Source organism: Myripristis murdjan, chromosome 12 (assembly GCF_902150065.1).
Source record: "Myripristis murdjan chromosome 12, fMyrMur1.1, whole genome shotgun sequence".
In the NCBI taxonomy this organism is placed as follows: Eukaryota; Metazoa; Chordata; class Actinopteri; order Holocentriformes; family Holocentridae; genus Myripristis; species Myripristis murdjan.
In genome coordinates, this window is record NC_043991.1 from 26,229,097 (window position 1) to 26,252,900 (window position 23,804).

Consider the following 23,804-nt stretch of genomic DNA (forward strand, 5'->3'; position numbering starts at 1 on the left):
ATAAAAACACTGACTGACACCAAGCCATCAAAAACAGACTAGAGACACTCGAGTGGTGCGTGACAGGGTGCACAATAGCTCCCTCTACCACATCACAAGGGCAGAACCAGAGAGAGTCACTTAAAGTGATGAGACATATAGACGCAAGTAATGACAATAAGTAAGTACCTTAAGTACCTTAACTCTTTCAAGTCCAATACATCTTGATAGGCCAGTACATGCAGTTTCATACCCAGGCTCTTTATTATAGCTCTGAAAATATTCTTTTTGATATACATTAATTTTTAAACCACACCTGCCAACACATGCAGGCCATTATACATACTGTATGTTAAATCAGAGAGAGACAGACTAATAGACATGTCTATTTTTCTGATATATTAAATAATAGAGCTGAAAAACACATAATATGTCAATCACTGTCAACCTCAGTTGATCTACATAATGTTGGCAACCAAACCAAACAACCAGTGCACCCAGTGTATTTTGCAAGACTGATTCAGAAGCAAGGATACTGACCTATTGGCTGCTGTTATATTAAAAATGCATGTATCCTTTCACTTTTGTGGAGAAAGCATTCCTATAAGTCTATCACATCACATTGCTGAGGTCTAACTCTTTTTTATTTTCTTTACAGGAACAAAAACGTGAATGAAGCAAACTTAGAAAACCCCTTGGGAATCAACATGCAACAATAATTAAAAAGTTAATGCAGGAGCAACAGACACACACACACACACACACACACACACACACACAAATGTCAGCTCACTCTAATTAGAGCACACCTTCCTCTTTATTGCCCTTCTTTACTTGTATCTGGATAACAACAAGAGTAAACAAAAGCTATCAAAAATGCTGACAGATATCCATTAATGAGCGTGATGACAAGCTTTCAGTTCCTGATCTTATTTAATGAAGATTTATTCAAAAAAGGCATTTTTTTTTACTGGCAGCTGCATTTTATGACTCAATACCAAATGGCACTTAAAATTTTAAGTAAAACATATGTTCACACATGAAAATACTGTAATAGTTTTTTTTATTATTATTATTATTATTATTGTGTGGTCAGATCTAATAATTTCAGTTATCCTCAAATACATTTCTTTCAATATTACTGTTTCACTGTTCCTTATAAAAAAAAAGCCCATCAATAATGCAGAAAGTAAACACACTGTAAGGATAAATATTTCAGGGTGTTTTAATATGTGATTAATAACTAAGTGGTAAGGTCTCACAGCACAAGGAGCGCCAGTCCACATTTAGCTGTGGAGTATTTGCTGTTTTTAGACTACAGGCGTAAATTACCCTTAATGTGGAGAAGCCTTGCTCCTATGCATCAGTTAGGAAGTTAAGTTGAACTATTTAGCACATACTGTATGAACACACAGGGCTGTAGGTTGCTAAGTAAATGTCCACACCTACTGTACACGAAATGTTTGTCAAACAACACAGAACAAAAACAGGTGGCAACGTACGTAAGATCAACATCTACTGTAAATATAACTTGGCCACTTCTTCTTACACATTTAACATAGACATGATCTAACGTTAATGATATAATTCCTTCCTGGCCTAAGAATAAATGGGAAGTGTGCTGAAGCAGACTTGCTAATTTGCCTGACAAAACAATTTCCTTGTTTCCATCAAGATACTAAAGTTAGAGAGCCAGCACATCCTAACCGCAGAGGCAGTTCTTTTATTTGTTTTAACTGGCACATATCAGGTTGACAGTCAAACCAAATAAAGGGACGCTACGATGTCTCATGTGGAATTACGGACGAGGAAGGACGTAGCTGTGTCCTTTAAACATTAAAGTAGCCGACAATGGAATAAAGAGATTAACGCAACTGTGCACAAAATTACAGTTTTGGAAGCGTATGATAAACGCACATAATAAATACACAAAATATAAATGGTTTCTGAAATCCATTAAGACCATCAAAAAAAAAAATTCAAAGAGCAGAAATTAAATGTCAGCATTTCTGCAGTTAAATTTTCACAAAGATGTATAATCACAGAGGAACACATTGTAAATTGTGAACATGAAAACCAAATGTTATCTGCTTCATTCCTAAGATCTGTCCACCAATCACCAAAACATTACAGAGGAAAATAAAATCTCAAATAAGCGAAACAACATTGAATACACAATAAACAAACCTTTGTTCATTGTGTAATCAATGTCGAAGCTTAAAACCCATTATCACTTTAATTGATCTGTAGAGTGCAGTCTAATTAAAATGAATGACACATAAATGAGTCATAGAGATTTAGGATTCATAACACAGTTTGAGTTGAATAATAAAAAAAGAAACCCATTCGTTTGAACACACTCAAACTTTATTTACTCCCTAAGTGGCCACACAAACAAACTAGAATAAGCTTAATTAAAATCTAGCCAAAATACTGAAAAAATATTCACACATACCCACTGAGTCTGACAACTGGCTGGAGGAAATCATAAATGTCTACAGTGTCTTCGAATAAAACTATCTGACAAGGTGAAATGCAGGCAAATTCATTAGAGTACTGGAATTCTCTCTATATCTGATGTTATGGCACAATGATTACAAAAATTAGCTGACAAAGAAAAGCAACTGTTTTGACAGCTGTCCCAAACTCACCCAGTACTTGGATCAAGATTTGCATGAGAGACTCAGACAGACAGCTCTTCAAACCACACAATCAATCCAGCATCACAAACCCACAGCTCTCATTTCCCCTGCAGGCGGGTTATATAAATAAAATCCTACAGATAGTGTTGATGCTCTAGTCAAAGTTACTCAAATTTGAGGACACATACCCACGCAATATACAAATTTCCAAAACTATATAGACATTAAAACAAAGTAGTCAAGTTTTGAATATCTGGACCATCAAACTGTCAGTGAATATCAGAATATCAGTCTATTTCAACGTACTGTTAACAGACTCATTTACACATCTCCATTACACCTACATACTGCAGGGAAAACTGCCAACACAGTTCTGTGAATAGATTCACACATGCAGGGAGCAGCCACACACATACGACACAGTCAGCAGCACGCCACAGAGCCACATTGTTATTCACTCTGTACACCCAAGTGTTAACACAAAAGGTCCGAAAGTCCTAACTGTGTCCTATTAACCAGCACGTATGCTGCAGGAGCCAAAGTCTGCAGTTCAAATACACGCAGAAACAGCTGCATTTCCTTCCCTACCTGTAGCCCTCGTCTCCTCAGAATGCTGGACTCGTCCATGGTACAGAGCGCCGACTTATCATGCCTCCCTACCGGTGCATAGCCATGCTGCACTGCCTCGCTCCAGCGTCCTGCTCCCCCCTCCCTCTGGCTAAATCTGATCTTAGCAGCTGCTAAACACTTCCATCACAACTTATCTGATTGGAGGGGGGCAGTCAGCTGACACCTCCTCTTGTTCCTCTCCTCTGTAACTTCAGGAGTGAGGGAGGGAGATGAAGGAAGGGAGACAGAGAGCGAGATTCTGGGAGAAGGGAGAAGATAGGCAGTTCTAATTTAGCGTAGCAACCAGGAGGTGGGGGGGGGGGGGGTGTCACTGGGCGGCCGGGGGCCCAAAGACTCCTGCCTTTGAGCAGCCACGCTTTTTGGGCACCCTAGGTGACCATGAAAATTGGAGGATATCCTTCACAGCATTGTTCCGCCTCAACCTTAACAATGAATGTGGCATCCTGCAGGCGAGCCAGCGGACTTCAGTAGTCCCATTGCAGTCAATGAATCATTCAGTCTCTTGAAGACTCTAGCATAGGCTCGCAAAGGAAACAGGATGATGGAGGCAGCAGCCAACATGAAATAAAGGAGAATGGTGAGGGGGGATTAGTAGTCATGCAAACTGTTAAGTAAAAAAAGCCCATCTAACCTGGTGTGAAAATGTGAAAACTGTTGCGGGCTGATTTGGATACATGAAGGTGTCCTTCATTCCACATTAACACAGTGCTTGCCATCATAATGCTGGACTAAACTGGACTAAACCTGGACTCAACTGGACTAAACCAGTGCCCTCCGCTTCACGACCTGTTATGTATACAACTGCCTATATGTGTCAATTTCCAATAATTTCATGCACTTGCCTCAATCAGATTCCAGGACTACACAGAGCTGAATTTTGAGGCAGGCGGCGAGTGACCACAGATCTTCACAGTCACAAACTCAGTGTCTTCACACTCCACACTCGAACTGAATTATTAGCATTTAGAAAATAAGTTGTGTCCAGTGCAATGGTGCCAATTCCATTCTGCAATTTCACAGTCCGTTTCAGTCTGTGTTTTTCTTTACCCCCCCTCCCCTCTCTCCTTTCACCCTCTCTCTCTTGCTCATTTCCATTCACTGTGGTACTGCTCTGTGAATATTAAGTGGGCCCCTTCCATTCTCCTCATCTCCAGCCAAGCTCAAATGATCTGTTGGTGAGCATGGACTGGAATGACAGCTAGCCACTTTGGCCAGAGGAGGGGCACCTGTCTGAGGAATGTCAGACAGGTGACCACTACATAAACTTCTCCTACTGTTCAACCTATACAACAGAAAGCTGATGAAGTGTTGCAGTGGCTCCAACGACAGTCATTTGTGCGGCTGTGCTGATAAGGAAGAAGAGAGGCGGAAAAAAAGGCCAGGACCGCGCTTGGGTAGTCAGGGTGTTTTTGTATGAACCTTTAAAACCTCAGAGGAGGAGGATTACAGTAGTCAAGTCTGCGGGTTTGAACAAAGCCCTCCAGATTACCTGAGAGAATTAAAACATCCCGTTACGTCCAACTGACTAGTCGCAATTTACTGCTCAATCTTTTGCTGTTTAAAAGGAACAATTAAAAAAATCCACTTTGGAGTGAGAATGAGAAGCTGCGGGAACACGGGGGAAGGGGCTCATTTGTCTTATTCAATGGAGAGAACTCACCCTGAAGTGTAAATTGACAGTAAATACTGAAGGCACTGTGCAGCTACAGCATTCAGAGAGCAATTCATACAATAGCCTGGCTCCAGTCCCTACAAAGATTCAAATGTCATCAAATGACTTCACAGGCAAGGAGCAAAAGCTGACAGCAAAAACCACCATGTGTTTACTTTTTTTTTTAAACAAGTCCTCACAGCCCAATCACATAAAGTACAACTGCTCTGAGGACAGGTTAAGGGGGCAGGCAGCCATTAAGACTCTCTGCCAGTGCCCTTGGAGTAGGGGTGCAGATTAGCCTCTCGGGGAAGTCCAGGGGTTTTCTGTGACTCATTTCCTCTTGGCAGGTGGGCAGCTGAGGTTGTTTCCTCCCTGCTTAGAAAGAAGATGAGAGTTTGCACTGAAGAAGGCATGCATAGAGTGCTGATTGAGTGACCTGCACTGCTCTGCCTGAGATTACTAGAGCAAGAGGCAACTTGCAGTCTGAAAGCAGGCAGAGGAGTGACATGGCCTCTAGAGAAAGTGGCAAAAAAATAGAGTTGGGTGTCTCAACCTTGTCACTTTCCTGCATATAAAGCAGTGCAAACATTTCCCCTGTCCAAAGCTTTTGGAGTGAGAATATATCTGACCATGATAAAAGTCTATGAAACCAACCACCCAAATAAAACCCAAGAAGTACTGATGGTTGCAATTTATCACTCTCAATACCTTTCTTCTCATTTCATGCACCTCACTTTCAAAAGACACAACGTCACACTGTGCAGAGTACTGTAATGTTAGAATATCAGAGCAGAGAAAAGGTTTTGTTTTTGTTTTTTCAATAGAGCAGATTGTGTGAGGTCACTATATTGTGCCATGATTTCCCAAGCTATATTCGATGAAACAGGACGGGCAGACATGAACATGCAGATGAAAGCATAACATTATAAGCATTAAGTTATAAGCATAACTCAAAAGGGTTTTTTGTGGTCAGACAATAGGGATTACTCTTCAGTGTTGTTAAGATTTAATTGCAGCTTAATTTGTTTGCAAATGTGTGTGTGTGTGTGTGTGTGTGTGTGTGTGTGTGTGTGTGTGTGTGTGTGTGTGTGTGTGTGTGTGTGTGTGCATGCATGTATGTGTAGTACAAAATTAGTTTTTAATCATGCCGCTTATAATAGCAATATCTTTATTATTAGCAATTCAAATCATAACCAGTATACCCAACATTTGTCAGCTGAGTAAAACCAGAGGCTGGCAAAGTTAAGATTAAATGCAGTTGCTACAAATCTGCAATTAAGCAAAGGTCTGTGTGATGCATAAATTAACTTATAAATTATGAAGAAATTTGAATAAAAAAGTACACACATACCAGTTGCACATAGAATCAACCTGGAAATCAAACCACTCAGCCAGGGTGGTTTGACATCAGCAATCGATAGCTAACTTTCACTCATGTCAGTGTGAGTTTGGGATTCACAGATATCAGTGATGAAAACCAGCACAAAATCTTTGAAATTTCTAGGCCGAAATGATGGACAGATGGACTGACAGAGCAAATTATACTAGCTGCTGATTACAGCTTAAAAAAAGGAAAAAGAATCAGTACTGCATAATAATAATAATTATATTCACTGTAGTCTCCTTTCAGCAGGACCATGTTGTATCAGGCCCACTGCCAGGGGGACAAAAGGTTTGCCCCATCCCAAAGCCTATGAGGGCCTGCAAAAAGTAGTCAATCCTTTAAAGGGATCTTATATGACAGTTGGTTTATTTTACTAAAAACATAATTTTTATGAATTTTTATGATTAATTCATTTGTTACCATTACAAAAACAATAATATAATATGACCATTCCCTTCAGTGTTGGTGCAGTCACCACATTTAGCCAGACAGATGAACAGAACATGAGCATCACTAACACACTGCTTTCATTTAATTTAACACTACCCAAATGGTCAGTCTGCTGCCTCCCGCCTCTTTACTGTTCCTGTAATGTTGGAGACCCAGCAGTGTGATGTGTTCTGTTGCACTCAGTGTCTCAAGAAGAAATTTTAACTTTCAGTTTTAATCTCATCATTCCATTTTGTTGGTGAACCACACAGATAAAAACAATGGGCTCTCAAGGCTTAAAACCACAGATTTAGAAAAAGATAAGATAATAAATGAATAAACATTTATTTTTGCCTCTTCACAATGCTTTCTATCAGTGTCTGCCATACAGGCTCATTTATGGCACACCGGCGCAGACCAGTAGACCGCCAGCATCGCACCCAATCTGAGAGCTTCCATTTGTGAAAATAAAACAACAGACTTTGAAATTCAATGACCTGGTTAATTAACCAAAATACTGCACAAATCATGTACAAAGCAAAGCTAAATTTACTTCCAGAGAGTATCCAAAAGCTGCTCTCAGTGAGAGAAAACAGTCAATATGATTTAAGGGGAATCTACATATTGAAAAAAAAAACAGGCTAAGGATGAATGATTAAAACAAGACTTAATCTATGGAATCTTTATCTTTGAAAAGTTCCTCTTGTTGTTGTTACACTGACATTCTGCCCACCAAACTACTGCACAGCAATACAAACAGGAAACATGTAGGAAAATAACCATTTGGTCCACTGATTCAGTTAAAAAAAAATGAATATGCCTCCCCTTCACGAGTTATCATGAATGTGCTTAAGGCTATCATTGCCTACACAGTGAAAATCCCAATTTCCCACAAAATGCTAGAAACTCCTTAATGACAAATCTGACAAGAGGTCATATTATAGGAGTGCTATCATAAAATAAGACAGGGTGTTCAGTGCTCTCTATGGACAGCCACATACACCCAAGTCAATACCTCTGCAGCTACATATTGCACCAACAGTCATATCAGTAAAGGACATCACTGACTACAATAATGAGGGAGAATGAGAGTCCACAAAGCCACAAACATCAGGATTATGACAGTCTTATCTCCATATCACGCCACAAGTGAGGTATTGATTTTCTGCCAAAGAGCATCACAGTCAAGAGAGATGTGCCACGGCAGGGAGAGAGGCTTGCACACCCAGAGGCATGACGAACGAGCATAAAGGAGGAAAAAAAGGCAAAAAGCAATAACAGGACTCCTGTGAAGCAAGGGGAGCAAGGCAGAGCTGACACAGCCACAGGAATCTTAAACTAGCAATGAAGGTGCAGACAAGTAGAGGGGACTTTCAGGGGTAAAAATATCCCTATTGTGTTTATTTCACGCCATTAGCATTTAAAAAAACATGGAATATGTATCCAACAATATCATTAATTGTCAGCTTCAATACAGCTTCATACTGCATAAATACTTTTGGTAATTTTCTGCCTTCCCGTACTGTTTTACACCTGTGTAGATCGTTCCTCAGTGCTTTTAGTTCATCATGAGATGTCTGCAATTTTTTCATCTGAATTGTTTTTTTGATTTGCCATGAAAACATAAGAGTGATGCGATTTTTAGTATGGTGGTAACTGTAATGTGAAACTAGGAAGGAAAGTAATCCTATACATTACGTGTTACTGTTAAGTAAATTAATACAGCAATGTACTTCTAACCCTGCCTAGATAGATAGCCTTATTAGGCTTTAGATAGCCTATTAGGCTATCTAAAGCACTAAACAGAGTTACAAAGTGCTTCATAATCAAGACCAATGACATGAATCAGTAAAACACAAAGATAAACCAATGAAATAAACCAGAACAATATTAAATTAGAGATGATGGTGATAATAATAAATAATGATAAAAGGTAAAATGCATAGACTCTCTATGCAACAGTGATAAAGGAGATAAAAACTGATGAAAACTCAAAGATTACATGAGGCTTTACAGTGAAAATAAGTTTTAAGAGGAAATTTTTAAGATGATATTGAGTCTGTCCATAAGTCCAATTATCCTGGTTTTTCATACATAAACAAACTGTACGTTCCTGCCTGTGTGGGAGGTAACTTTGGCCAGGAAAATCAATTCTAAAAGAAAAGAACAACCGGTAAAGGCTGTGCTAAATTGGGAGAAATGGTGGTAGACATACCTCTTTTTGCTTGAGGCAGCTGAACTGGGTAGTCAAGGTCAAGGTGAGATGAAAAAACAAGTAAATAAATTAATATAAATAACATAATTTTATGCTCCACACCCTAAATTCAGGAACACAGTCTGTATTCTGGAAGCTTTCCATTCATTCAGTCAATAAGGTCAGAGACTGAATTTCTCCAGCAAAGAAACAGAATTATCATTATGGTAAGTACCATAAAGTTATGTCTGTATAACTAACTGACATAATTACTGCATTTTTTGTAGTGGCTCGTATAGTTTTGGCTAGTAGAATGCAGATGTTTTTAACTATCTGTCTTTATAGGGGAAATAATATCTACAACATGTGCCCCTATAGCAGAAAAAAAAGATTCCCAGTGACTACAGTTTTCAAACTGAGGATTTAAATATCTACACTGAGGAAAGATACGGCACTTTCTATTTAGTGGGTAGAAAGACACGTGTTTCAGTCCTTTTCCCAAGGTCAAATGATTCACCATCTCTTCTAAGCCAATTCTAAAGGCAGGATAATGCAACGACTGTAGATGCACCCCTGAGGTTTCAACACAATGCAGTCTACTCCAAAGGATAGCATTACGATATGGCAACGCATCAGAAATTCAACTCATGTCCACATGGGACATGACAAGCAGTGGTCACCGGCATTGGATTTTTCTCATGGTGCTAAGCATGCAGTCACAGGGCCATGCAAAGAGAGTGATAAGAAGAGGCATTACAGTAACATCCATTGTGCTGTGGACTGATATGAAGGGCTGGTAGACAAGAGACCAAAATCCACAATCAAAGACAATGGCACATAAATACAAACATGTAATTTTATACAAAATTCAAGACAGATAAACCTACAGCATGAAAGACGTTTCATTGTGGCGCTACAGCCATTTCAGTTTGATAAAATGGCATTGCATTTGTGCTCCATTTACCGTGGCCTTGGCAATCAATTTCAATTAAGGGTCTGAGATCCTGTTTGCCGAGTCTGACAAGAATCAAATAACATGTGGAAGTCTTGAGCCCCTTCCCATGATAACAGCCTCACCCAAGATGACAGTATAGGGGTCCTTTCCTCTAGCTTTTTATTCATTCAGGGCTCAAAGAATCATAACATCACTTTCCAATGAAATATACACTGCATTTAATATGACTTCTGAATCCCAAGAGTCTTTGTGAGGGAATCTGTTTTTGATTTGTGTTTGTAGGTCTGTGCATGACAAAATCTGTGCTCTGAACTGAGAGAATTGAGGTTTCTCCACACAAGTTGATTCATTCCTAGACAGAGGTAGAAATTGGGCAGCAGGTGTCATAATGACTAGGCCGCCCTTCAACTCATGTTCCAGCCCCTGTATCAGCAACCATCCACCCAGCTTAAGTGTCCTCGAGCAAAACACTAAATCCTCGCCAGCATTACGGGTGCTACTGTGAGGCTAATCCTGCACCCTGATGTCCTAGTGGATGTTCGCCAGCAGAAAACTTTTAAAAGCAGAGTTTTACAGTATATCATGTATTCATTCTCCTGTAGAGTGCAGGTCAGAGGATATTCACAAGCTGAAATATACACCCCATCTCCCTATACAGAGTGAAATGCACTAGCGCCCTCCAGTGTAGGGAAATGACTAAGGAGTTAAATATTCTTTGTTAACATCTTGGTTTTGAATGCAAAGAGTGACTCCATTTTTACAGTATGCCAGTGGGCATTACCATGTTATCTCAAAGATCTTTAATGCTATATTGGGTAGTCTGAAATTTTCATCTCAAAATAAATCATTAGCGTCATGTAGCAATATTATGGTATTAGTCTAAACAGGATTAAACATTTGTCAGACACAACGAGGTCAGGTTACAGCTGCTTCTTTAAGGTCAGCCCCCTCAGACAGCAACACACACACAAACACACACACACACACGACTCATGAGTGACTGAAGCCTTAAAAGAGTTTGATTAGTTTGTGCTTCTGATAGCATCTAACTAGATTTAGACAACCATCATCAACACTGTCTGAGAGGACACAGCTGCACAGATCTGAAGGTCAGTGCTGTAGGGCAGCAGTCAATAATGACTTCATTCTTTCCAAACAAAGGATTTCTTCAGGCCCCAAAAATCTATTTCAATTTAACAAAAACCTGTTTTATTACTAGTTTAGAAATATTTTAGTTTTGCTTTTACCACTTATGGGTTTTTCTATATTTTAAGCATATTTTACAGTAAATTACCCTCGTTAGCAATGTAAATTCATGTGTAATTAGCGCTGTGTTATGTGTTTTTAATTTGTTGCTTTTTATCATTTTAAATTATGTAAATCATCTTTGAGTACCATGAAAAACACTGAGGTCCTGTTTGCAGAGTCTGACAATTTAACAATAAATGCCAAAAAACATTCCCCAAATGCTTGTATTCTTAATTCTTAATTTTTTTTTTTTTAGATCAAAATGCCATTACTTTTACTATCTGGAAAACAAAACATCTTCAAGGTTAGCTCAATGGGTACCAATAGACCTAAAGAAAAATCCCAACCAATAATACCATCCTTGATTTTTTTTTTAAATGCGACTGATTTTTTATTTATTTATTTATTTATTATTATTGTTATTATTTGTACTTATTTTTTATTAGATCATTCATTGTGGATTTGCAAAATCTGTGTGCTTAATGTTATTCTAATAACCCAGATTCTATAATCCACTACTTCCAAAAACCAGAAAATGAATGGCTCTAGTATCTGGCAAACTATGACAACCATCAACAACTGAAGCCATCTACTTCAGGAAAACTTGAAGTAGATGGAATAGTAGAATAGTAGAAAAATCTTTATTGTCAGCAGATGTGGAAATTTGCCCTCAGCTTCACAAGTTGGCTAACATACATCACCATCCCTGATGTTCACCATTGTATAGCTCAACTCCACATCATCATTGTGCACTAGATATTAATCATGAAGAAAGGAAAAGCTGTTTACATTGTACTAGTGCACGAGCCTCCTCTGCAATCCAAGTGCAATCCCTTGTCATTAAAATCTAATATAACTGGATGAGTGAAAACCACCTAGAGCAGGCTTTGTTTGGACCAAACTGTGCTCCGCCTCAGTCCATCAGCAAGTTCAGAGGATGAGGTAATGGGAATATGTATTCTAACTGGATCAGGATGTAGGATATTACTGGTGGGGTCATGGCTCAGGAATTACTTACCAGGCTGGAGGTGAGGGAGGGGTCTGACTTCCCAAGGTTCTGGGAACACACACGGACCAGGTTAGAGATCTCAGATGACGGCTGCGCTGCCTGGTGTGTGTTGGTGTTGAGCAGAAGGTATTTTCCTGCAGAGCAACAAAACTTGCTATGGTTATGCGGTCAGCAGTGGAAAGTTCAGTTGATATGAAAAATACTGACCAAAACACATGTATTTGTCAGCCTGTTTTGCTGTGCACTATGCATCAAAGTATGTCATTAAGAAAAAAAACAGCAGCCCCACTCTCCACTAAGCCCTGACCTACACCAAAAGCAGTGAATGGGAATAGAGTCGAGGTCAACTGACTTAACACCAAAACAGCTCTCAATATGGTAACATAATCCTAGCTGTTTACTCTCCTCAGATGTACAGAGCTGAAGCCCCTGAGGTCAACTCTGTGTGGACGGGCAGGACTGCAAAGGGTTAAACTAGGTCAGAGTAAAAGTAAGCCTATTAAGAGATCATAGACAGCCCCAACACACTTCAAGCTCTGATGAAGGAAATTACATGGCACCCGAAAGGTTTTCTGCTATTGAGAACATTAAGTGTAAAATGGCAGAAGGCAGTGGCCTTCATTCAGCTCTCAGTGTTGGTAGCTAGAGGGCAGCAAGTGTTCAAGTACTACTTCTAGCCATCCACTTTGCCCCAACCCATGTTTCACGTTGTTATATCTGTGAATGTACACATGGAACCCTCAAAGCAAAACAGAGACTAAAGCATAAGATTAGGCGTACAGATGTCTATATTAGCAGACTTATTGTACCCCTGGTGCTTGATGAACTGAAAAAACAAGTGCTACTCTCTTCTCCAAGTGTATATATTTCCATTTCCTGTTGAAGGAAACCCAACAGGAGACAGAGAGAGAAGGATTAACAGTCTTGGCATTGTCCATGCATTGACAAAAATCTGACAGTGATGAAAAAGTCATGGAGGTAACTGGCTGCTAAGCAACAGGTTCGTCAGGACAAACTGTCCAAGCTGGGGTCAGAAACAATGAGGGCAATGTGCACAGATAAGTTCTTTGCCCCATTTGGTTGGCATAAAATAACTATAGCTCTGCAGGGAAGAGTTGGTGGAGGATAGGGGGAGACAGCCGTGCAAGCTTTGGGATTTTCTGTCAGCAACCAGTGGAAAAGGAATCATGAGAGAAAAATACGAAAACATGAATACATCTAAAAATGTCACAGGTGTTCAACACATTTTTATAAATAAAATAAATCACATGGTTCAGGCAACGCTGCCTAAGCCAGCCTTCCACCGTGTCACATACTCCTTGATTTTAGAGCCCATTTAAAATGAGCAGACCAAATATAAATTCATAAATGTGCACTTGTTAAACAGTGTTTAAAATATCCAGAACAACATATAGGCCTAGACTACTATGCTAAAAGTAAACTTATTTTGTAATTATTTACAATTAATAATTATCTGATCTGATCTAGCTGGAAAGAGGGACCCGTTGACTCACATCAAATTCTCACAAACAAACTTAAGACAGTGTCATGATGAATATTATTTGAAATCACTCAAATTATATTTAGTCTATAACATTTTACACTAATAAAAACTATCGCATGACGTGACCTCTCTCTGGCCTTATAAACAAACACCTTTTTGATTAGACTTTTAGTTTTGTTTATTGGGAAGCATTTTTGATATACATTTGAAATATTACACATTTTTCTTCAAAATATAGGATAAGAAAGATCTATGCTCCTCACCAAGTCTGACACTGAAATGACCTTGGTGCTGAACAGAGTTCTTAGTAAAAGTTTGCAAAAGGAAGATGGACATTTGTTTTAAGGACGCAACAACAGCCTACATCAACAAAAATAAACAAACTATCAGCACTGTGCTGCCACACTGCATCCCACCAGCGAGGAGTGGGCTCAGGTTAAGTCCAAACCATCACTGCCCAGCAGTCAGCATCGCTGTGGGCGCCTCTCCTGTCTTCTCTGCTCTTCAACTTTACTGCTGCTCCTGCTAGTGCACTCAGCTGTTACCATGGCAACCTGTGGCTTGCTCCCAGCTCAGCCTGCAGTGTGCACACTGACCAAAATCCAGCAGTGTGTGAGGGCCATATATCACGTGTGATTGTTATAAATTTGGGGGAAAACGGAACCTGAATTTATCACATTGCATGGCAACACTTTTGCATATTCTGTGGTTCATTTTGGCTTCTTCATGAGTTCTATTGACATTCCTCTCTTAACTTTAGTTGACATGTTTGTCCTAGAAATACAATGAGATCCTGTGAAATACAAGAAAAAACCTGAACATAAACAATATAAATTTTCTTTTTGTCTGCCCACATAAAACCATAGGGCTGAGTGCAGTATAGGCCTGCAGTTGCATCCTGAACCTCACAGAACCAAGAGAACTGAGGGGAGAACAAACAGGATGAGGGGGGAAAACTGTGGTCCTTCCTTCCTCACCGGCAAATATTTTCCTCCCTACAGTCCATCACATCCTAGCAAAAAGGAAATCTCTATATAAGGACTGCAACAGCTTTATAGGGGGATATATTAAGAAATGAGAGGACGATAATGCTTTTAATTGTTGAAGGCCAGGTATTTACAAAGGTTAACAGGGTGTGGCTCTACCCACTCCATACTCAGCATGGTGCATATGCTGCTCAAAGCACACATCCCTTCACTGAATTATAACATGAAATATGACACAGTGTCACTTTTATAGTTAATTTCATACAGAGTTGTCATTCTAGGTAATTATCTCAGTGACCTCATCATATCACGCACAGACTCAAGGGTAACCATGGCTTGTTTTTCGGGTTATCCCAATTTGCAGTTGGAAAATTATGAAAGAAAAAACAACATCATATATCTTAAGAAGGTGTTGGGTCAGCACGAGACGCCCTAATGGCTTTAGCACTCCTTGGCATAGATTCGATAAGTCCCTGGAAGTGTACTAGAGGGATGGAACACCAATCTTACAAAAGATACTCCCTCATTGGATGAAGGGCATTATCATACTGGAAGAGATCACTCCCATCAGGACAGAAATGTCTCATCATAGGATAAAGGTGATCATTCAGAGTAATTTTGTACTGATTTGCAGTGAGACTTCCCTCTGAGGGGGCATGCAGACCCAAACCATGGCAGGAAAATGCCCCCACAGCAGAACAGAGCCTGTGGACCCCCTCACTGTAGGGGTCAGGCATTCAGGCCTGTAGCTTTCTCTTGGTGAACATGCCACACATGCACTCGCTGGCTTGATGTCCAGAATATGGTGAAGGATGACTCATCTGACCACATCATGTTTTCCCACATCTCTGTTGACCAGGGCCTATGGTTTCTACACCTCTGAACTCTAAAATGTGCCTGTAACAGTGTAATGTTTTTTTTTTGCGCTGCAACCCTACTGTAATATCCCTCTCTACGTAGCTGTGCACGGACAGTTCTTGCTGACAGTCTAATCATGTCCTGCGCCGACATTCTCAGTCACCTGAGGAAGAGTTGCTCTTCTATTTTTCCTCATCCAAAATCGAGGTCAACTGGGCCTGCTCAGCATGTTTATACAAGCCACAGAGCATGACAGGATGTCTATTGCTCAACTGTATCTGCTATACACCTGTTTGGAAGCATCTGCATTCATCATGTTTCCCACACATTTATCCAGATTTTTTCTGAAAATAGTCACCTCTTTGTATCCTGTCACACTGTCATCCCATCAAAGAGGGTAAACTAACTTTTCATTCCTCAGGAGGACAGACACACAGCTGTTTTTTCAACTGTGTTAGCAGGTACCATTAGTATTTTATGCCTAAGTAAAGATTAGACTGTTTCACAGTCATGGAAGTTGTACTGGGATTCAGATTCAAATTAAGTGACATGTTTTGACTTCAAAATATCTGTCTCTGATTCTATAATCTGCAAACATTGCGTTTGATGTTTGAATATTACAGCCTATCTTTATGTAATGGTTTAAAAAGCAGTATTTTTCTACCTTCACAGTTAATACATGTTTAAACTATTTAATAGACTTTCAAAATGTGTGGCTGCAGGCACTGAGCTAGCTGTGTTGTGGAAATGTACGAATCGGTTTAATCATAGCATCAAAGTAAGTTATGTTTTGGATTTAGGAAAAGCTAGGAACCCACTCTCTGTCCAGTCTCAGTGTTCAGCCAATCACATCTAATCATTCGAGAAAGACAGCACACATTTCTTGTTTTACTAGATTACTAAAGATTCTCAGAGGTAATGCATATTTTCAAAGCTACAGATTATGAAAAAACAGTTTGCTTGATGGTGGGAAGGTCAACATTTTTATCAGTGAGGTTTAAAGTCCTCCAGTCCACATGCATACATATACCTCACAAGGGAAAACAAACAGTTCTTCAAGTCCCACGACAGAGACCAAAGCCCAGAAGTCCTCCCAAATTTTTGTACTGGAGCCAACTTGGCTAAAGTCACTGCAGGGGAGCTGTGCATGCTTAATTGTCCAGACAGGTCCAAGGGGAAAATATTAGCCATATCCAAGAATTAGCTACAATATATCCCATATTTCCACCCTCTCATGTAGCCCAACCCCATTACCCAGCAATGAAAAAATATAATACAAAAAGAAATCTCATACAGTAAGTCACATTTGACTTTCTTCTACATAATGATGATCAACAGACCAGCACTATCTTAAGGCACGCAAGAGAGGGTTGTGGAGCAGTTGAGATTGGGCTGAGGCTGAAGACTGATGAAGCTGAACGAAAAAACATCCAGCAGCCTTTTGTCCATCAATTCAGTCCAAAACCTATACACTTCCAACTGAAAAGGAGAAACTGCAAGTAGAGTGAGAGAGACAGAGAGAGCACTTTTTTTTTTAGTGAGCAAGAAGTCAAAAAGTGTGACCTGTGGCCTGTTTTACTGGCAGAGCTTCATGTCACTAGTCTCCCTTTGTGCGTTAGTTTTTGGAAAAAAACAGGGGGGAGGTTATCTTAATGGACTTAAATATATTACTTTTGTCTAGATGTTTCTTTCTGCTGTGTATATTTCTATGTATAGACTTAACAAGAAGACAGAAGAAATGTTTCACATTTTTTATTTTCTCCTAGACTGTCAGTTGCCTAAAACAGATGAAATAAATACCCTGATTCTATTTCATGAATCACAAATAAGTCAGCGCCTCTCAAAGTGGAGTTCTGGCCATGTATCATGGACCAACAGAGGTCCATGACATATGGCCAGGTGGTCCACAAAATAACCAATAAAAATAATAAATAACTGTGCTACATCACTAAAAGTTCAAAACTACAGCAGGGAACCACTTGGACCATGTGTGCAAAAACATAAGCGTACATTTTAGCCAGCTACTCCCAGTTTGTTTTGAGCCAATAGAGATTCTGATATCTTCATGCTGTCAATCAATCATATGTGGTTCAGATACTACTTCCCATATTCCCATATCCTGAACACACTGCCAAAGCCATGACAGGTACATACATACAGGTCCCCTTGAAACACGCTGACATATCTCATTATTATACAGGATAAGCTACTGTGATTGTAAATAAAATTTGTAAATAACATTTAACCACAATAAGGGAAAAAGCAACAACACTACTGTAACAAAAAAGCTGTTGCTAGTTACTATGGTGGTAACTCACAGTGAGCCTGCAAATACAGTGCCATGCAGCTGATGCAGTTACTGTGCCAGACTTAGTATAGACTTCACCAAATGTGTCAACCTCTTGAAATGTGGACGGTCATGCATTTAACATCTACCCCATCTGAGTCCTGGGACTTACCTGTGAGGGCACCCCCTAGGCTCTTTCTTCTGATGTGCTTTCCATCTTCACTGAGTTGTCGCTTAAACTTCAGAACAGAGGACAAGCCATGAGTCAGCTCCGGGTTGCTCGATTTCCTGATGGGTATGGAGGGAGGGTATAGGATATTGTCCAGCTAAAGGGAAAGACGGAGAAAGTAGTACTGGTGAAAGGATGAAATTTAACTGGTGGATTTTTGTAGCCCTCAATGGTACCATTTCACAATACAACTACCCTTACGGTACTCTTAATGTATGGTAGATTTATGAACGTTTTATAATTAGGTTTTAATTAGGTTGTAAACACTTCATCAAATCATTCATAAAGAATTGTAAACAGGTTATAACACAGTTTTCATATAGTCCATCAGCACAGGCTCACTATCTGGCAAGATCAAGTTACTGCTGCACTGCATCGTTTCACCTGCTTGATCTTGCCAAATATTGAGTCTGCATCAATGTATGAAATATACATGCCATCCAAAAGCCATGAAATGCCAGCCATCTTGAGCTTTAAATAGACTGCAAACACTCAGACTGTATATATTTGTATTCCACAAATTCTCTGACATCCCCAAGGGGACTTGGACACATTGGAGAGGTCAGAGCCCACATCAGCCTCTATGCCGTACTGCAGATTAAGGCTGAAATTCACTGGATGACTGGCAATATGATACTATTGCAACATTTTACCCATGATGACAATGGTGTCATGATAGACAATTCTGCAGAATACTCTAAGATAATCAGCTATGATATATTACATAATCTATAAATGAATAAGAATAAATGGAAATGAAAATAATTTTCCAATAAGCAGTCAATGAATCATGTTTTTAAATATTTTAATATGCATGCTGACTGCAACATGAATATGACACAACAGTTCCAGTTAAAACAGGGAACAAATACGCCTGTCAGGAACTAAAATGTGCTATCTATGCAAATAAAGTTGAAATATTGATACTTGGCTCTTGGCAAGTGTAGTGTTAACATCTCAGATAAGCGAAGTATCGTGACATACTGCATTATCAATTTATTGTTTCACCCCTACTTCAGATAGAGGTTATGACCACAGAAGGGGGCAGGTGACCTTGTGCTTAACCTGCAGAGGATGCAGCCTCTGTAGGTTTGGTTGCCCGCCTACTATGAGGAAGTCAGTCTTCCTCATATGGGTGAGCCATCATTTCCTGCCAACACGTCAACTGACTTTTGGCACCCACAGCACAAAGCTGTCCTGCACAGCTAATACTCTTCTCACATTAGGGATATGATATTCATAATAGCAATAATAAAGTCATATCTCCACTCTCCAGTTACTTAATTAGTGGCAATCGGACACTATGTCACAGTCCCATTGTCCAGTTTAGCCAGAAAAGATTGATGTACTTTTAAATCAAATTTTTATTAGCATAGGTTAAACTACACAGAACACACTACTTCTGCTATAATGTCACAACAATATGGTTTTCTGTCTTTGAAAGCAGATTTTATGATGCCTTGCATAATTTTTGCAGACCACAAAACTGATTCTATTAACAATGTCAGAGTACAATAAGCTTCTAGGCGTAGCTATATGTATTTTTTCCACAAACAAGTCTGAACAAAGATATCAGTTCTATATCCTGAGGTATCAATGCTCACTGTTTATGCAACACAAATGAGAACATTTGTTTTTGTTATACAGTGAAAAGGTAGAGGGAGAGCAAGGGAGAAGGGATGAGAGAGAGAAAAAAATGTTCCATCTGTGCACATCTATTCTAGATGTTGTTGGGGCAGAGTGACCCAGCCTGAAATAGAGTTTTGTAAATGAGCTGAAGCAGGACAAGATGTCTTCATGCAGAATGGGAAAGAAATTCTGGGCCACAACCGGAAGATCCCCCTCAGAATGATCTAAATGTCTTTATATGTGGGTCCATTTGGTATGTGCAACATTCTGAATTGTGTAGGCATTATGTAATCTCTACCTGATCATGTTAATTATAACTCCTAATTATGTAAAAGACACAAAGTTACAAAATGTTTTAAAGACTATAGTAAACTAAAGAACCATCTTGCTGCATTACGGACAGCTTATTCATGAAGTGATTCTTTTGTTGTTGATCATAAGCCAAGGATAGTGAAATGAAAAGTAGCACCACTTCCTATAACAGGCTTCATGCAACAATTACAATGAAGTCATTGTCAAAAGGCAATTGCGTCTTCTTTGAAAACCGATTCTTGTGTACAGTAAGGCCTTGTTCAGACTGCCAGCCCCAATCTGTTTTTTGACTTATTCAGACTGTATCCAGATTCAAATCGGATTTCTACAGATGGGTCTCAGTCCGGACACTCTGGACACTCAAACAGGATTTCAAACTGTCTGTCACATCATTTGCAATGTGACACACAAAACAACAATGTCAAATCCACAGTGACTGAAGTGCATCAGAGTGGTTGAGCAGAACTGTATAGTCGATGCCGCCTAAACAAATTGTTTTGCCTTTGGACGAGGGCTTCTATGCATTACTCCTGCTTCTGCGTTGGAAAGACATATTACCAGAGTATGTAGTTACTGACGCCTACTTCTTTACCATAGCAACCCATGCGAATAGGGTGATGTCTGGAGACACAAATCCAATCTGATCACGTGCAAATAACAGTGCAGACAGTCTGACTTAAAGATCTGATTTGAGAAACATCCAATTTGCCTGCAGTCTGGACAAGGCCTTAGATTAATAACAACAAATAGAGTGATAATGCACATTGTCTGCAGGGCTCATGGCCTGACCTCACCACCTAGCCTAATATTTGGGCAATAAACACTGTTTAGACAGAGATGAAGATCTGTGATAGCAAAAATGTTTGAATGCACATTTGTCTTGTAAATTATTCTAAGGAAGCCATGTTGCAAACAAGAAGAAAAGTTTTTTTTTCCAAAAAAGGCCTGAATATGAAAACAAACTCATTTGGGTCTGCCTTGATCAGTAACCATGTCCAGTTCTATATACCCAAAAGTGCAACTGTAGGACAAAGTAATCCCTGTTAGTTAACAGTAACTTTTTATTTTATGGTATTCTGTGGACTACAATGACATAAACATAAACCATGATGTACAGCGACTTGCTAGGGAACAGACTGCTATCTCTTTACTGTTAGCACCGGTTTCCTCTTATATTTCTACTCCAGTGAAAAGCAGCAGGATTTTGAGCTTATTCTAAGCTTGGGTGTTTTTGGGCAAATCCATTCAGATTAATCACTATGATATTAGAGAGAGACAAAAGATTATGTAATTTATAAGGAACAGATGACAACTAAGCAATAACTCCATAAGCAGCTTAAGGATAGGCTATGCAGTAAGAACAAATCAATGATAAACACACTCATCATCCAGGCAACCAGAAGCATCTGGCTCCAAACCGTTTCATATCTTATCTGAATACCATGCAGCATGCAAAGATGTGTAGCCTTGAGGCATGTTGCACTATACAATTAGACAGTTTAAAGGGGTTCTGTGTGACTGTGGAACTAGAAAGTAAGCTATTACTAAATGCAGCTCAGGTTCCCTTCCCCATTTGTCATTTTTCCTGTCTCTGTGGATGGTGTGGTACCTCTACACTGCTACATTCATTATAAACTAGTGACAACAACACAATAAAATAATGATGCAATTACATGTAGATCACACCATTAACTGTCAGCAGATATGTTATAAGGGGTGTCAACTCGAAAAAGGAAGTAGGGTAATCAGCTGAACATACTTCGCACTAGGTCAAAGTCTAGTTAAGGGGTTCACAACCGTTTTGGCATGACATCTACTTTCACTTGGCACACGCACACGCACACGCACACACGCACACACACACACACACACACACACACACACACACACACACACACACACACACACACACATCGTCTCCACTGAAAGTATCTCCATTTATTTGACTTCTTGTTTACTGTTCTGTCAGCAAATGATAAACAGAATTGGACTTCAATCACCTACCACATCACAGTATCAACACAGTAACAATAGCAGTGGTAGCTTGCCAACACTGCAGCGTAAACGCTAGCGAAAGTTAGCTAACACTTAGTGTCATGGCAAATAAAGCCACCTCAGCTCTACACTAAACAAAGCCACGTCATGCTAATATGTTACTAAACTAACTCCTGGCCTTGAAATCAAACAAAGGAGGGAGAGGAAATACCTGTCCATACCAGCAGGAGATGGTAGTCTGTATTCATCATTCAAGGAGCAAAGGCGAAAGACTCAGGAATGCTGTAAACAAAGCAGCATCTGCATACCATTTTCACTATTTCACTACTCTCACACAAAACAGACGGTTTCATAATATAGCTACTCCTAATTGAGAATATGTCTGATAAGAAGTGACAAATGACACTGGCACTGTCTGCCCTTGGTCTTTTGTTGTAGAAGAAAGGAAGAGGCAGAGGCAAAAAATAATTCCATTTCTATTCTCGTGCACTGATTTACTAAGCTGAACAGCCAATCAGAGCGATCTTTCTCACTGACCGTCTCCGCCGCCGATTCAACATACTCAATCAGCCAAAAAGCGACCGACAGGAGTCCAAGTAGTGCCAACAGTGTGGATAAGCTTGGTGTGTAATGGCCATAAAGAAAAGATACTCCAAACCAACATGTAAAAGCACCTCACTTACATAGTGGCTAAAAAACAAGCTGAGGGATCTCAAAAAAACTGTATTTTCATTTGATTCCATACCAGCTCATGGATGCTTATGTGTAAATTCAATCAGGAGGACTTTGTAATCTGCCCACTTCTCATGTCTGATGCAATGAGTAAGTGGGCACTTTTACAAGACAAAAAACAGGCTTAGCAAACAGTCCTGAAGTCCTGAAATCCTTCCTAAGTTTCGCCTTCACGCCATGACTCAATCAATGCACCATGATGGCAAGTTGAGCCTGTGAAAACTGGGAAAGGCTGCTACAATACAGCAGGGTGTTCAACGCATCTTGCCCATCAATGGCCTGTTTGAGTTTTAGACAACCTGACAATGAGCGTTATTACTAAAAAAATATTTAGACAAATCTCTGCCACTCCAGTTATCTGCATTTTTCCTTTTTTTGAAGGGGGTGGGGTGTGGGTATTAGCACTTTTAATACCTATTTGATTGCACTGGAACAACTGAAATAAGCCAACAGTAATTTAGTTTCCATACCTGCTCTACTAGTTGATGGGCAGCAGACGCTTGTTACAGTTTTGGCAGTGCTGCCAATGCCCTTTCACCTACCATTCCTTTGTCTCTGTACCAGAGAACCACACTGAAATCCTGTATGCAAGACCAAATGTGACCTGCCCCTCCTTTCCTTTCATCCTCTTTTCCACCCTCTGCTTCATACAGAGTGGACAGTACCAACAATCCTTTGTTGTCAAAGCAAAGAGTACAGCGGTCCTTTCATCAACAGGACAAGTGATGACTGTAGGTGAACTGCACAACTGTGTTTACCGAGTCAAAGATGAGGATACCTTAACCACAGTATGGACTGTATGAGCAATAGAATTACATTAAGATGATGGTGTGATACAGAGGCAAGACAATGGAAAATAAACAGCTTCAATCATTCTTGACTGAATTTGAGTACATTTTTATAGTACTGAGACTGAATCTTGTTATTTTGAAAACTGTGGCTTTACTTCTAGGGTATTTCAAAATGTATTTTTACACAATTTTTATTTTACTTTAAGATAACAGCAGTGAATGCAATGACATTTACAGTAATAACTCTCTCCTCTATCATTCCTGTCTCTCTCCACTGTCACTATCCAATAACCAAAAAAAAGAAAGCTCGAAGATGGAAAATATTTTGTAATTTTTAGTAAACACACATGGCAAGCA

At 39.6% G+C, this 23,804-nt stretch overlaps 1 protein-coding gene across 2 annotated transcripts in view; it reads right to left on the reverse strand.

Annotated features, from left to right (window-relative positions):
* Window positions 1–23,804, reverse strand: part of mast4 (microtubule associated serine/threonine kinase family member 4) — a 104,571-nt gene that overhangs the window by 63,091 nt on the left and 17,676 nt on the right. For both annotated transcript variants that reach the window (XM_030064933.1, XM_030064932.1), the window contains exons 3-4: window positions 17,932–18,085; window positions 12,134–12,258 (exon numbers count right to left, since the gene is read on the reverse strand). In XM_030064933.1, coding sequence (XP_029920793.1) covers window positions 12,134–12,258; window positions 17,932–18,085 — 279 coding nt within the window. The remainder of the gene's footprint in view (window positions 1–12,133; window positions 12,259–17,931; window positions 18,086–23,804) is intronic.